The 17567-nt window shown below is 37.8% G+C and overlaps 1 protein-coding gene across 2 annotated transcripts in view; it reads left to right on the forward strand.

Annotated features, from left to right (window-relative positions):
* The window catches only part of KIFAP3 (kinesin associated protein 3), a 257782-nt gene that overhangs the window by 214989 nt on the left and 25226 nt on the right, over positions 1–17567 (forward strand). The window contains exon 20 of one of the 2 annotated variants that reach the window (XM_010594969.3): positions 863–5139. The exons of the other annotated variant lie outside the window; for it this stretch is intronic. Within the exon in view, the coding sequence (XP_010593271.1) occupies positions 863–866 (4 nt within the window). The 3' untranslated portion in view covers positions 867–5139. Of the gene's footprint in view, positions 1–862; positions 5140–17567 lie in introns of those variants that run through there. 2 annotated transcript variants of the gene reach the window in all.

Consider the following 17567-nt stretch of genomic DNA (forward strand, 5'->3'; position numbering starts at 1 on the left):
CTGAACCATCTGAGTCCGATACTTTAATTTTCTTTCTGTGTGTGTTATAGCCTGACTCTTTTATTTATTTTTTATTTCTTAGAATAATATTAACATTTTGCATATTATACATATTATATATTACACATATAGACCTTTTATTCTGGTCTCTCTAATTTACTTTATTTCAAACATTAAATCACAGTTATACATTTAGAAATCATACTGAATAGAACTCACAGATTATTTCCTTGAAATATAAGAAATAGCCTTTTTCCAAATTCTTAATTGTGTGATTTTTTTCCCTAAGACTAGGACTCAACATGTGAAACTTAGACTTATTGCTTTAACTATAAGGCCATCTGAATTATGCTCAGCTGTTTTTACTCAGTTTTTTCACTTGAGAAAAGTAACTTCAAAATTATGTACTATCTGCCTGAGAGATATCCTGTGGTGCGTATAGAACTGCGTATTGTGGAAGTTATTCAGAGGAGAAATTCAATTATTCTCCGTGTTCACAACCCTTAAAATTTATTCGAGAGAGAAATGCTTTTATATTGAAAGTAACTACACCTACAAAGTCCGTTGTCAGTTTTTAATTAATAACCCAAACTCTTCCATTTGTTCTGAAATTTAAGTTTTAATGACCTCCCTTTTACTGTGGCAGAGGTATAGAAATTATATGGAAGGATCAAATGAAAACAAAAAGAACCTCCCAGAACCGTTTCCTTTGATAAATATTGAGACCAGTTGCCCATTTTTTCGCAACATTGCAAAGACTAAAGTAATTGGTAAATACTTACGAAATATTTTGAAGATAATCATTAACGAGAACCCTGCTTTATTTAGTGTGTTATAAAATTTTTATCATACATTATCACAGGTGAGGAGTGAGCTTCTTGACTCAAGTGGACACATGAGACTATGTGGGCAGCTCCTGTCTGGAGGGGAGATGGCTGAATGGACACAGAAATACAGGGTGGAGAGAAGGAGTGTGCTGTCACATTAGGGAGAGAGCAACTAGGAGTATATAAAAAAAAATATATAGCAAGGTGTATATAAATTTTTGTATGAGAGATTGACTTCAGTCGTAAACGTAAAGAACAATAAAAATTAAAAAAAAAGTTATCATGACCTTTTCGTTATTTATGAAGTTGTTTTCCTCTGACTTTTTCTCAGAGGAGAGCATGCTTCATGAAGTCTTTAAAAAGAACTCCTGATGTTAGTAATTTTTCCAGACATGGTGATTACAAAACAAGGTACCCAGATACCATTTGCCAAAGTTTTTTTTTTAATGCTAATACCAACACATAGGAGTAAAGAAGCATTCTGATAAGCCTCTGATGGGCATGTAAATTGATGAAACCTTTGTGGAATGCATTTGGTAATATAAAAAAAAAGTCTTAAATTGTTCACTTCCTTTAACTCAGTTACTTCACTTCTAAGAATTTATCCTTATGAAGTAATCAAAGGTAAAGAGTGGGTGAATAAATCTGTATGTGAAAGAAAATAGCCACACTGAGTATACTGAGGTGCGTCCGTGGCGTTGTGGAGTGAGCATTGAGCACACCGAGGTGCGTCCGTGGCGTCGTGGAGTGAGCACTGAGCACACCGAGGTGCGTCCGTGGCGTCGTGGAGTGAGCACTGAGCACACCGAGGTGCGTCCGTGGCGTCGTGGAGTGAGCACTGAGCACACCGAGGTGCGTCCGTGGCGTCGTGGAGTGAGCACTGAGCACACCGAGGTGCGTCCGTGGCGTCGTGGAGTGAGCACTGAGCACACCGAGGTGCGTCCGTGGCGTCGTGGAGTGAGCACTGAGCACACCGAGGTGCGTCCGTGGCGTCGTGGAGTGAGCACTGAGCACACCGAGGTGCGTCCGTGGCGTCGTGGAGTGAGCACTGAGCACACCGAGGTGCGTCCGTGGCGTCGTGGAGTGAGCACTGAGCACACCGAGGTGCGTCCGTGGCGTCGTGGAGTGAGCACTGAGCACACCGAGGTGCGTCCGTGGCGTTGTGGAGTGAGCATTGTTTTCACTTTGTACCACAAGGTTCGTCTGCATATTAGATTCCATTGAACAGGTGTTCTGTTTTAAGTAAACCCAGTATATGAAGGTCAGAATAGGTAGAAATGGATATATTTAGCAATAGGATTCTCCTTACATAAAATTCTTCCCTTTTTTTAAAGGTTAACCACGGAGACCTTTTAATTTACTTCCTTATTTATAATTCCTTTTTTAATATAAAAAATGCATATTCACCTATGATGTTTTGGTAGCATAAACTTTGGTAACCACTCCCATATCTATAATTCTAATAATTAAAAATAGTATGATTAGGGATATTTAGTTATTCCATTTATATTCATTTGCATATATTATAACAGGTTTGGTCATTTAATATTTAAAGGTATTTTCATTTTAGGATTAGCCTGTTATTAAACAGTGTATAATATTAAAAACAAAAACTTACTGAGAGCCTTGTATACATTATACATTTTGCTTACTCTTTGTTTTTGGCATGTACATTTACATAAGTCCCTAATACTTGTTCTTATCTGTATCTAGGTTGGGATATTTGCAAGAGTTGTTTCTCAGTTTACATAGAATTTTGTTAAGTCATAATTAAAACACATACAGTAGAGCCCTTTATAGCAACAGTGAAGTTGGGTGACAGGACAGTATCCTGTTTACTTTTTAAAGGTTACTCTGTTTCACAGTGTATGATTTCAGTCTGTGCAAATTTCTATTATAATTGTATTAAGTTGTCCAAATGACACTATTTTTAATATGTATACACATATATTTCAAGCCTAGTGATAAATGCTGTACCAAGGTATAACTGCAAAACCAATAGAAATAATTTTAAGTTCTTCTACCTTTATCAGTATTAACCAAACAAATGTGTGGTAATATTTCTTGAAATGAATAAAACCGTTCATAAGAAATAATACTATGTGACAGGTAAAATTATACCTAAGGGAAAAAAGTAGCCTTTTTACTCTTCCACTGTGGAATGGTGAAGGCAGGAGAAGAAGAGTGGCAGTAGATAGGTAACACAGTTCTGGTGAGAAAGTCACACCAGTGCAAATCCGTGCTTTCACACTCGGGGACTCTTGCTCTAACGCCGCCCTTACGTTAAATCTCCTTTTTCTTTTTTAATACTCCCATAGCAATTCTGTAAGTTACTTTTTTATTTAAGAAGATGGAATGTTTTAGGAGCTTTCTAAATGTTTCAGAGAATAAAATCTAAGTATACAAAGGCTAATAACTTGCATTTATGTAGCATTTTACCAGTTTATGACTATATCTTCATGTATCTCATTGATCATCAACAAGTCTGTGAGGCAGATAGGGTAAAAAGTACTTTTGTCCCTATTTTAACAGACGTGGAAATTAAGGCACAAAGATTTTTAAGAGACTAAGCCAAAACCACATAGCTAATAAATAGTAAAGCCTTTAAACTTGGCAAGAGCCAACACTCCTACACTCTACTGTTATACCATACAGCCTGCAAATGACAGGCACATCTATTAGTCTGTCCGTGAACTCTGCTTTATAAAGTTCAGAGTAGTCATTATTAAAATTCAGAATAAGATGTTCAGGCTTTGTTGCACAAAACAACATATTTTAATCTGTTTTGGTTTAATATGTTTGACATGGCTTATTGCAATTTAGTACTTCAGATTTGCTTGGAGACAAGTTGCTGAAAGTTTACTAACACACTGTGTAGTTAGTTCGCCACAGTTAATTCTCTTACACAGTTTACTGCTGGTAGACGCCGTAGCGTCGGCTGCAACTTATGGCGCCCGTCTGTATAACAGAAGGAAGCTAAATTCTCTGCAGATTAAATCCAGTTGTATAAAAAATGAGGATGAAGTTAGATTAGCCTCAGTCTAGAAGTGTTGCAGGTCTTGTGCAAATCATTTGTTTATTTAATTAACCAATCTTAGTTCTCGAGTGCGTGATCCATTGTTTTATGCCTGTAAATGAAGCTTCACGGCCTTATTATCAGCTAGTCTTATTTGTCTAGGCTTTTTATAGAGCTGACTTCTCTCCAGCCTTTAAAGGCAAGGAAATTCAGATCCATTGCTTGAACACTAATGATTTGCATTTCCCAAGGAGAACTGAATTAAAGTTTTATTAGTAAATTGGGCCTATAACCTTTAAGGCCAGATTTTATTAGATTATCACACATCAGCATTAGCAAATTGTAAACTTTACTGAAATACAGGAATACAAGCCAAAAACCAAGGCTTAGAATCCTGGAAACTTTGGAAGATGTTTCAGCCTACAGAAATTATGCTCCTGACTTGGAAAAATGTTTAAAGTGAGTTACTTCCCTTTGAAAATGTAGAAGCAAGAGAAGAGCCACCATCATCGAGACTGTTAATCGTCAGTCTGGTGATCAGAGCAGAATTCTTGGAGGCATGCATATTAGCTGTACGTAGGGTGCTCTCAGAGGAAACCGGACTTACTGTCGCTTCATTAGGAATTTCATTAAGGATAAGAAATTCAGCAGAACTAAGTCTGTAAATAAAAAACAATCTGAATATGACCAGATCCTACTAAAATGTTAACACATCAATTATGGCGTAGCTTTGTACTTTTTTTTTGTACTAGAAGAATAGACATGGGAGTTAATCCAATCATGACTGGTAGGTTAATTATGTCATCATCATTTTTTTGTGTATTAATAGCAATTTTGTTGGCTGTATAGATATGTAAAAATCAGTTATATATTTAAACGGAAAAAAAGTAGAATGTCCTTCAGCAAAGGTAACTGCTCTTATGACCTGTTTGACCTCTTATTCCCCCCCCAAAAAAATAATTATGAGACCTATTTTAAGGTAATAGGACACAAATTGCTATTACAAAGGCTTACTTATTCATATTTAATAAAAGCAACAAAATGCTATGTAGTTTGGTTGATAAGCACCACCACGTTCAAAAAAAAAAAAAAAGTGGGAAAGTGTATCATCCCTATTTCCTCTAAGTCTGGATTCAGTGATACTGAGTTTACGCCTAAACCAAGGATATTTTCTAATGTAAGTTTGATTTATTAGGCCATCTGTGTTTCTATTGACGTAACAGTGTAAATTAAGTATTATAGCAGTTTTCTTACATTAGAAAAATTAAAGACTCAAATATAAAAAAAAAAAAAAAATGAGAAAGCTGAAACCTAGGGTCCCTAGGTTTCTAAATGTAATATTAACTTCTGTGTTGCCCGTAGTCCTTCCAGATGTGCTGTTAGAAATAGCTCACTCCTCAGATATGAGCCAGATGGGCTCTGTAAACTGATTTACACTTATTTTCAATAGAAATTATACAGAATACCGATGAATTATTAAGTAAATGTATATTGCCAAATAAATCTAAGAGCAAAATATTAAGCTGTAGCAAATGAGAAAGGAATGTGAAAATGAAGACCTGCCTGCTTTAATGAGTTTAGTGGTTACCTTCTCAGTTTCAACCGAGAGAAAAGTTTTATTTTTTTGTTGTTGAGTATAAAAAAAAGAAAAGAAAGTCTATAAAACTGCTTAAAGAAGTATCTAAGACAAAAAAACAAGGAAATAAAATGTTCTAAACTCAGTTGGTCCAAACCACTTGAGCTGCTGTGACAGCTCATAAAACTGAGAGTAGTTTTTAACTGGGCTCTGTTTTACATTGCCAAAGGGAATTTTCCTTGCAGGAAGTAGCCAGAGGGTTTATTTAGTTTCCAGTCCATGGCTTTGATCTCTCTGTACTGTCATGTCTCAAGTTACACAGCCCTTTTTCACTGCAGTAAATCTGCAACAGTTAATGAGAATAAAATTTCCTCCTCCTTTCTGATCACAGGCTGTTAAAGGCCAAGCTGCAGCCAACTGTGCATTTGCAGAATTTCAGCTACAATATGTGAAAACACTGCAATCAGTTAATCTTGTTGTCTCTGTAATTCCTTTTATTGAGCTTTCTTCCTTTTTAAGTGGTCTGTTTTATCAAGTCAGGTGGTTGCAAGGCCAAACCTGTAATAAAGATTCAGAATATTAATGAACTGAGAGAGAGGGGGGTGTGTGTGTGTGTGTGTGTACATGCCTGTGTATACTGTGTGTGTGTACATGCCTGTGTATACTGTGTGTGTGTACATGCCTGTGTATACTGTGTGTGTACATGCCTGTGTATACTGTGTGTGTGCGTACATGCCTGTGTATACTGTGTGTGTGCGTACATGCCTGTGTATACTGTGTGTGTGCGTACATGCCTGTGTATACTGTGTGTGTGCGTACATGCCTGTGTATACTGTGTGTGTGCGTACATGCCTGTGTATACTGTGTGTGTGCGTACATGCCTGTGTATACTGTGTGTGTGTACATGCTTGTGTATACTGTGTGTGTGTATACATGCCTGTGTATACTGTGTGTGTGTACATGCCTGTGTATACTGTGTGTGTGTACATGCCTGTGTATACTGTGTGTGTGTACATGCCTGTGTATACTGTGTGTGTGTGTGTGTACATGCTTGTGTATACTGTGTGTGTGTGTGTACATGCCTGTGTATACTGTGTGTGTGTACATGCCTGTGTATACTGTGTACTACTATTAAGATTTACACTGGGTCCAGACCAAGCCTTTCTTTGCCCTCAGATAAACTGGTTTATTTTCTTGGGTTACATTGTATAATCAGTTTCGATATAAATTTGCGTGTAATGAGTTTATTAAAGAAGTCAGAACATTATTTTTCACTTTTGATTGCATAGAATATACCATCGTATTTAAGGGATTTCAAAAACTGATCTTGACATTATAAAAGCTAGTCTGAAAATAAAAATAGCATTGTTAGAGACATCCATTGAGCCATCATTTTTATCAAATGGTTCCTTACACATAATGGAATATTATCTGTTGAATAAATCAATGGAATTTCAAAATCACATTTACTAAACAAGCTGAATTTTATACATTATAGTAAAGTACAGTAAAATCTCATTTATTTTCTTTTTTACTGAAATTTGAAACGTCTCAATGGAGGCATTGATTATTCAGTTAGTATATGTTGTTTTTGATTTACTTGGAAACCCTGGTGGCGTAGTGGTTAAGTGCTATGGCTGCTAACCAAAGGGTCGGCAGTTCAAATCCGCCAGGCGCTCCTTGGAAACTCTGTGGGGCAGTTCTCTGTCCCACAGGGTCGCTATGAGTCGGAATTGACTCGACAGCACTGGGTTTGGTTTGGTTTTGATTATACCTTTTATCTTTCTTTTACAATGTCTTATTTTGGCACGTGGAACTTAACTTCTTATCTTGGTTGGTCAAGAAATTCACCCTCAGAAGGCCATTTTAGATGCTATCTATTGATAAATTTATATTTTTATTAATATATATGTTTATATATATCGTATTTCCATATATATGTATATAATATTAATAAAAATGGTAAAATAAAATATGTAGAGGAAATCAGCTCCTATTTTCTCACCATGGAAGTCACAGTTACTGTCATGGCCATTTGATTTAACAGAATAATTTCCATTCTCATAAGAATCAAAATGTTGGAATAAGTCAACAATGTATAATATGATTCATTGATTTAGATGACTGTCATAAAAACAGTAGCTAAAATGTACTGTCAACTCCAAAGAATGTTTCTAAATTGAGGACAGAAAAAACAAGAGATAATAAAATAGAGGATCCACTTTTAGGAAAGTGCCAGTTGTTGTCATTGTTAAGTGCCATCAAGTTGGTTCTAACCCATAGCGACCCCATGTACAACAGAATGAAACACTGCCTCATCCTGTGTCATCCTCACAATCGTTGTTATGCTTCAGCCCATGGTTGCAGCCACTGTGTCAGTCCATCTCATTGAGGGTCTTGCTCTTTTTGGCTGACCCTCTACCAAGCATGATACCCTTCTCCAGGGACTGATCCCTCCTGATAACATATCCAAATTATCTGAGAGTCTCACCATCTTTGCTTCTAAGGAGTATTCTGGCTGTACTTCTTCTAAGACAGGTTTGTTCATTCTTCTGTCCCTGGTATATTCAATATTCTTTGCCATCACCATAATTTCAAAGGCATCAGTTCTTCTTCAGTCTTCTTTATTCATTGTCCAGCTTTCACATACGTATGAGGCAATTGAAAACACCATGGCTTGGGTCAGGCACACCTTAGTCTTCAAGGTGACATCTTTGCTTTTCAACACTTTAAAGAGGTCTTTTGCAGCAGATTTGCCCAATGCAATGCGTCGTTCGATTCCCTGACCGCTGCTTCCGTGGGTGTTGATTGTGATCCACCTAGAATGAAATCCTTGATAACGTCAATCTTTTCTCCGTTTATCATGTTGTTTGTTAGTCCAGTAAGAAAGAGAAGTGGTTTGAAATTTTCAAAAGAGAGAGCGAAGTACATGTCAACCCTAGGCCCTTTCAAAAGGTAATTGTTATAATGTAGAAAAGTTGAACTTTAAAATTATAGCTTATATTCATAGAATTATTTTGTTTTCAAATAAGCCGTTTTGTGTCTAATTACACTATCACACCATAGTTCGTATATGAAAATAAAACAATATTTTAAATGAGAATCTCAGGGCCCGTTCTGTACTTCCCTTGTTTTTCTCTGTGTTTAAATCTGCATCAGATCATTAGTTCATAATCCACCCAAAATTCTGGACTCAAAAGTCCACAGAAAATTTCTGTATAAAATAAACATTTTGTTTGGTTTTCAGTTTTCTTGTTCTAAAAAAACAACTGAAACTGCTTGAAAGAGTTTGTTTCTAGAGCATGAACAGTCCAGTTCAGTTCCCCCCCACTTAAGAATTTTTATACAAATTGTTCTGTGGTTACAATTTCCACAACGTCTCAGCGCTCTCATTATTTCCATTCTGTGTGTTCTGTTTCCATTGATCTAGCTTTCCGCCCTCTCCTTTCCTTCTTGTCTTTGCTTTCGAGTACCTGTAGACTGTTTGGTCTCATGTAGTTGATTGTTTTAGGGAACACATTACTCAAACAGGTGTTACAAGCCAATCTGTTACTTTGTTGAAAGGTGACCTCCAGAAATAGCTTTAGTTTCAAGTTCAAAGGGTATCTTAGGGCAATAGCCTTGGTCCTCTAATCTCTGTCGGCCCAGTAGGCCTGGCCATTTTTAGGAATTTGAATTTTGTTCTATGCATTTCTCCCATTCTATCTGGGACCTTCTATTGTCCCCTTGGTCACAAGGGTCAGTAGTGGTAACCAGGCTCCAGTTGTGTTTTAAATGAAATTACTGGGTAGGAGTAGAAGCAGTGCAGGATTCAGTGCCATACAGAATTAACCTGTATTCTAATTCTATTATTTGAAACATTATTCTCTAAAATGGTTTCAAATCTGTATACAATCTAAGACATGTTGATTAATAATAGATGGAATTTTTTTTAAATATATTTACTGAGTGCCAGGAAGTATGCTAATTGCTATTCTTTACAAAGCTTATCTAATTTAATCTTCACAACAGATCATGGCAGGAGACATTGAGAAAACTGAAGCTTGCCCGTGGTTATAAAGCAGGATTTCTTCCCACCACCCAGGCTATAAACTACTCTTGTTTTTACCCACCTTTTTTTTTTAACTTATATAACCTTCTGTTAAAATGGAAGAAATGTCCTTTTCTCAAACAAAATCCATTCAGTCCATTTGTGCTCTGGACCCATTTCTTGCTTTCTCAGGGACTTCTTTCTTGTCATCACTCTTTTCCCTTCTACTGAATAATTCCTGTGAGCATATAAACATAATTCGGAATCTCCGAAGTTAAACTCTCTTTGACTCCACTTCACATTCCACCTACTGCCCCATTTCTCACTTTCCTTCATCCAAAACTTCCCAAAAGACTCCCATTCAACCTTCCACTTCTGCAGTCTTGTCAAAATCACCAGTTTCCATATTGCCAAATCTAATGAACCTCTCAATTTTAACTTCTAGCAGTATTTGACACAGTTGTCCAGACTGCTTTCTGAAACTCCCTTCTCTCAGCTCTCAAGGCACCCACTGTTCTTATTTTCCTCCTAAGCCCTTCTCCATTCATTCTCAGTCTTCTTTGCTGGCTAGTCCTCCCCCTCTGCACCTTTAAATGCTGGTCATTTCAGCACCTTGGCCCTGTTCCCTATCCATGCCCTGTTTTGGGGGCCCTCTTCTCTAACTATACTCACTGTCTGGAGGATTTGGTCCAGATCCCGTGACTATAAATGCTATCTGTAAGCTTGTGTTTTTACCTAAGACCTCTCCTGTGAACACCATTCTTCTTCCTCCCTCTATTTGACATATACAATTGAATGTTTATTAAAATTATCAAATTTAACTTTTGATTTCCTATACACAAACAGGTTCCTCCTCTAGTCTTCTATCTCAGTATAGATCACCACCATCCATCCATTTGTTCAAGCCATAAATTTTGGAGTCTTTTGTGAGCTCTCCCTTTTTCTCATCATATCCTCCTTCTTCCTAGTGCAGAAAGTCTTGTCATTTTCATTTCCAAATCTGAATTTGAGACAATTTCTATATCTCAGATGTGTATATTTCCATTTTCACTGCCAGTACCCTAGTCCAATCTACCATCATCTAGCACCTAAATCACATCAGTAGCCTCCTAATTAATTTCCCTGCTTCTGATCGTACCTTCCCCCTCAGTCTGGTTTTTTTTTTTTTTCTTTCCCACAGCCATCCTGATCTTCTTAAAGTGTAACTCAAGTCATGTCTCCTAGCGGCTCTCAGTGCCTTCCCAGGCTCCTGTAATCTAATACAGATTCCTTACCACGGTTTATACAGCCCTTTGTTATCTCACTCTTCCTTATTTATCCAGCCTCATCTCCTACAAATTTCCCAGTTACTCACTAATTCCACCCACTCTGGGCTTCCTTCTCTTCTTCAGACTTGCACTAAGTTCTTCATTTCCTTTGTAGTTAACTTGAATGTTCTTTCCCTGACTCTGAATAACTGGCCTCTTATTTTTCAATTCAGCTCAAATATTACTGCATCAGAGAGTTTTCCTACAAATACTATCAAAGAAACCTCTTCTTCCCCATCCTTCAGCTACTGTCTCATTACAGCAACCTATTCATTTATGTTTTTGGTTCACTTACTTGTTTGCCTTCTTCCACAAGAATATAGCCTCTGAAAGGACAAAAACTTTGACTGTCTTATTCATAGTTGTATCCATAGTGCCTAGCACAGAGCAGATTCTCAGTGGATCTTTGGTTTAATAAGTGAATTCTAAAAGCCACAGCAGTATTCAGGCACAGAAATATCTTAGTCCATTCCCTGTGCTTTATTTTAGTTTTAACTTTTTTTTACAATTTCTTAATTTTGTAGTTAGTCTTTACTATTTCATTATCACTCTTTCAAATGTACAATGCATATCATTTATTAAATATATAATCAAGACAGTTTTATATATATAAATGTGTGTGTGTACGTGTGCATGTATATACATATAAAGAGAAGGCGAGAGAGAAGGAAATGAGTCTTATTAAGCTCTGTGAACCCAAGATTAAATACATTAAAATACAGTATCCTACAGTTGCTTTACAGCTGTCTAGAGTATAATTATATTGACTTTGAAGTTCTTAACAAGCTCATATTATAAAATTGTTGGTAGGAACCTCTGCTGTATGGAAAATGTTTAATAATCTCGGTAAGATAAAAACTGTGTTTTCTATTGGTGTATTTTATATAAATGAAGGTGCTTAGCTTTGTAGTTAAGATCAGTTAAGAAGTTCTTGGTGTACATGTATTATACTACCACATATCTAACTGAATACACTGAGAAGTACTCATTTATACAGAATGTAAGCTATCTCTATCACAGAAAAAATTTTATTTATTTCCAAAGTAAACCCTTATAATATCCCAGTATTACAAGTCAGAGTGAAGAATCACCTTAAGAGTCCGTCTAATTTCATCTAGACTGAAAAAATATCATAGGTTCACCATGACAAAGGAAGAAATAATTTAATTAGTATTAAATGCCTTATTACGAATAGCAGAATCGAAGTGACTGTTTAGAATTGCCAAAACATTCTTTTCCTGGAGTTACAATGTATTTGGAATAGAGATTTTTTTCATGGAACAAACTGAGTAGAATATATGTTTAGAAGTCAGATAATTTAAGTTATAGACAGTCCTATTGTTGACTTGCTGTAAATTTTTTTTTTTTTTCAGTTTTATTGTGCCTGTAGGAATGGCTCCATACTTAAACATCAGGCAGAATTTGTTTTCAGAATATTTAAAATAGTACTTTTAGAGGTCTTTGAACTTACATAGGGAGTGGTGCTATAATAAGAATATTATAAAAATTCACATTGTCGAATAGCCTACGTTCTGTACTATTACCCCAAATTCTACCCCATACTTAAACAAAGGCTTTTCTTGATCTTATTTATTTCCTGTTATCAGATCTTAATTAATGACCTGTTGGTAATCAATAAATCAGAAGTATAGCATGGATACTGCGGAGGTTTTGCTGCTGTTGTTGTTATTTCCAAAAGATATACTTCACTTTTACTTAAAAGTTTCTGTGATGATAGATGAGATTAAATCTATAGAGTATAAAATAAAGATATAATTAAGGTAAAGATATATTTAATGTTGTCTTTTAGTAGTTAAAACCTCATTTATTTAGTTACCTTTTTAATTGACAAGCACTTGGATGGGACCTGGGGATACAGATACCATTAGGAAACAATCCCTGGGAGACAGTCCAAGATGGTGACTTAGTGACATACACCATGCCATCACCCTACAGCAGAGAACCAGGTGAAACAGATACAGAAGGCAATCTGGGAACACAGAACAGCAAACAGAAGGATGAAGAATTAGATCAAACACCTAATGGAAGGAGAAACTGAATGAAAATAGCAGACAAGGAGACTTAACAGACTGTAGACACCCTACCAGCCGGCCTGGCACAGCGTGGCCATTCTGAGACAAAGCAAGCAGCATTCCTGGGTGAAGAGCACAGGAAGGCAACTTTACGGAATCCCCAACAGGAGTCAGACACTGTGTAGAGAAACCCAGAACGTGAACTGAATCTAAGGAGGGAAAGTGGAGGAAGGTGGACAAGAACGCTATGGATCCAGGTGACCATAGAGCAGGGAGGTAGCCAGAAAATAGGGACAGAACTACTCACAAGCAGTGGTCCCTAATCACTGGGTGGGTGGTACTGGTGCAGTGGAGGATCCTTGTAGTGGCAGCTAGAAATCCCCCACCAAGCCAGACTCTGGACAGTGCCCATTTGTTGTATTTGGTCAGGGCCTGGTCCCAATTGCCAGCTGCACTCTGTGCCAGCTGCACTGCCGGTCACCTCTCCTTCCCACCCCCACCCTCCCGGTGAACAGCAGTGAGCCCCCTCCCCCCTGCCCAGAAATCCATGGTGCCTATTTCTGCACCGTCAGGCCTCCAACCAGAGACTGATGCCCACCCCCACCCATACCCACACTGCCCTGCCTGTCCAGCAGTCCATGGCATTCATTTCCATGCTGTCAGACCTGCTACCAGAGGCTTGTGCTTACCCCCACCCATGCCCACACCGCCCCAACCACCTAGTGATTCGAGGTGCATGCTCCCACACTTCGAACATACAACCAGAGGCTTATGCATGCCCCATCCAGCACCAGGCTGCCTTGCTTGCCTGGTGATCAGCAGCATACGTTCATACCACCAGACTGGTGACCAGGGTGCAAGACCCCCCTCCCCAGCACCCACCACCCTGCCCACCCAGGACAGCCATGCAAATTCCTGTGCCACCTACCCAGTGACCCATGCATCCTCACCCTGATGACCCAGCAACCAGCAATGCACACACACTATGCCCAACCCAGTGACCAGCAAAGATACTACCTGCACCCACGCCCCCGTGACCAACCAGACAGACACATCACCTCACCAGCAACACCAGTCACATCCTTACAGGAGTCATCTGCACCTCTGCCAAACAACGAGCAGGAGATCCTAGTGCTCTCATCCAGTGTCCACCCAGCTGCAATGTCACACATCTCAGACAGTTCCTGCTAGCCATCTACACTTGCACTGAAACCCCTTGATACCCACCACCTACTGAGATGCCAATTCGTGTACATACAGCCCACCTACTCCATCCATTTGGGTAGCACTCCCTCATAGTGGATATGAAGACATCATGCCCTGACCTCCAGAGAACACACTAATTGTTAGCATCAACCCAAAAGGACTCCATGGTCCCACAAGGTCTGTGGAGAGGCCCTGATCACCCAACACATGTAACCCAATATCCGGGAAAGAAGCTGCTCTCCCACCTCCATTCAATCCAGTAAGGGAGGACATTGGAGCCTAACCACAGAGGATTCGCACGTGGGTGTAACCCACCAGACCCACTAGTGAGAGAAAATCACACCCAGCCAACAGACACCACCAAAGTCACACATAAACAAGAACGACAAAACAACAATTAAAAGGAAGAAAGACATTCTAAAGAGAAAGAGAAGAAACAAAGCTCGTGATACATCAAAATAAAGCAAAAAAATTACCACAAAACAAACATACAATAAATAAATTAACACCTTAATGCCTCGGAGACAGCAGACAATAACAAGTCTGGTATTAGAACAACCAACCAACTTGACCTCTTAAACATATGCAGAACACACCACCCAACAGCAGCACGGTACACATTCTCCAACACACATGGCTCAGTCTCAAGAATATACCACATTGTGGGCCACAAAGCAAGCCTCAGTAAATTCAGAACATTGAAATAATACAGAGCATCTCTGATCATAACGCCATAAAACTAGAAATCAATAACTGAAAGAACAAGGGGGGAAAATCAAGTACATGTAAACTGAATAACACTTCATTTAAAAACTACTGAGTAATAAAAACTTACTTCAATGAAATTTTAAAAATTCCTAGAATCAAATGAGAATGAAAACACAACATACTAAAACCACTGGAAAAGCAGTGCTCAGGGGAGAATTTATAGCAATAAATGCACACATCAAAAAAGAAGGGCCAAAATTAATAGCTTAATCCTAAAACCTGAACAAATAAAAAAGGAGCAGCAAAAGAAGCACAGTCACCAGAAGAACAGAAATAATAAAGATCAGAGCAGAAATAAATAGAAAACAGAAAAATAATAAGCAGAATCAACAAGACTAGAAGTTGGTTTTTTGTGAGGATCAATAAAGTTGACAAACCACTCGCCAAATTGACAAAGGAAAAAAATGAGAAGATGCAAATAACCAAAATATGAAATGAGAAGGGTGGCATTACAATGGAACCAAATGAGATAAAAAGAACCATAACAGAAGATTTGTACTCCAACAAATTTGAAAATCTAGAAGAAATGGACAAATTTCTAGTAACACACCAACTACCTAAACCAACAGAAATAGAGGTAGAAAATTTGAACAGACCCATAACAAAAGAAGAAACTGAAGAGGTCATAAAAATCCCAACCAAAAAATGCCCCAGCCCAGACATCTTCACTGGAAAATTCTACCAAACATTCAGAGAAGAGTTGACACCAGCTCTACTCAAACTGTTGCAGAACATGGAAAAGAAAGGAATATTCCTTAATTCATTCTATGAAGCCAGCATACCAAAACCTGATAACCAAAGCCAAGCAAAGATACCTCTGTAAAAGAAAACTATGGAGCAATATCCCTCATGAATATAGGCATAAAAATTCTCAGCAAAATTCTAGCAACAGAATTCAACACCATATCAAAAAAATAATACATCGTGGTCAATGGGATTCATACCAGAGATGCAAAGAAGGTTCAACATTAGAAAATCAATCAGTGTAATTTACTACATTAAAAATAAAGAAGAATAAGATCATCTCAATCAATACAGAAAAAGTATTTGATAAAATCCAACACCCTTTCCTGATTTAAAAAAAAAAAAAAAAACTCTCAGCAAAACAGGAATAGAAGGAAAATTCCTCAACATAATTAAGGGCATATATGCAAAACCAACAGCCAACATCATTCTCAACAAAGATTGAGAGCATTCCCATTAAGAATGGGAACAAAACAAGGATGCCTTTTACCACCACTCTTATTCAATATTGTACTAGAAGTGCTAGCTAGAACGGTAAGGCAAGAAAGAGAAATAAAGAGTATCCAAATTGGAAAGGAAGAAGTAAAACAATCCTTATTTGAAGATGACATGATCCTATACACAGAAAGTCCCAGAGACTCCTTGAGAAAGGTAATGGAACTAATAGAAGAATTCAGCAAAGTGGCAGGGTACAACATCCACACATGAAGATGAGTTGGGCTTCTCCACATCTACAAAGAGTACTCTGAAAGAGATCAAGAAAAGAATACCGTTTACTATAGCCCCCAAAAGGTTAAAATACCTAGGTATAAAAGTAACTAGGGATGTGAAAGCCTTATACAAGGAAACTAAAAAGAGATCTACATAAATGGAAAAATATCCATGGTCATGGATAGGAAAATTTTAAATTTTGAAAATGTCAATACTACCAAAAGCAATCTTAGAAATAATGCAATCTTAATCCAAATCCGAACAACATGCTTTAATGAAATGGAAAAACTAATCTCCAACTTTATATGAAAAGGAAGGAGGTCCCGAATAGCTAAAACAATATTGAAGAAGAATGCAGTAAAGAGGCTTCACACTTCCTGATCTCAAACTTAGTGTATAGCCATGGTAATCAAAACAGCCTGGTAGTGGTTCAATAACATACACATATCATTGGAATGGATTTAAGAACCCAGAAGTAAATCCGTCTATCCACAGGCAGCTGATCTTTGACAAAGGGTCAAAGTCCACTCAATGGAGAAGAAACAGTCTGTTTTACAAATGGTGCTGGCCAAACTGGATATCCATTTGCAGAAAAATGAATCAGGATCCATACCTTATTCAGTGCAAAAAAAACTAACTCTAAATGGATCAAAGACCTCAATGTTAAAGTTGAAACTATAAAATTTCTGGAAAATACCAAAGGGTCAAAACTAGGGAACCTAATTTGTGGCATAAATAGCCTATCAGACAAAACTAAAAATGCATAAACAACAGAAGATAAATTAGATAACCAGGATCTACTAAAAACTAAGTATGTACTTACACTCATCAAAAGACTTTACAGACACATCACCAAAGAGGTCATTCGGGTGGCCAACAAATACATGAAAAGGTGCTCGTAATCATCAGCCATTAGAGAGATGCAAATCAAAACTACAATGAGATACCATCTCACCCCTGCAAAAATGGCAATGATCAGAAAAACCAAGAACAACAAATCCTGGCAAGGTTGTGGGGGCATTGGAACTCTTACACATTGCTGTTGGGATTGTAAAATGGTACCACCACTATGGAAAACAGTATGGTGCTTCCCCAAAAAGCTAGAAATAGAGATACCTTATGATCCAGCAGACCCTCTCCTAGGTATGTGTCCTAGACATATAAGAGCAGTAACGTGAATAGCCATGTGCACACCCATGTTCATTGCAGCAGCATTCACAATAGCAAAAAGATGCAAACAACCGAAGTGTCCATCAGTGGGTAAATGGATAAACAAATTGTGGTACACACATTCAATGGAATAATGAGGAGTGCTCCCTTAAACAATTAACTGTATGAGACCTAACCGT

This window comes from Loxodonta africana, chromosome 3 (assembly GCF_030014295.1).
Source record: "Loxodonta africana isolate mLoxAfr1 chromosome 3, mLoxAfr1.hap2, whole genome shotgun sequence".
Classification (NCBI taxonomy): domain Eukaryota; kingdom Metazoa; phylum Chordata; class Mammalia; order Proboscidea; family Elephantidae; genus Loxodonta; species Loxodonta africana.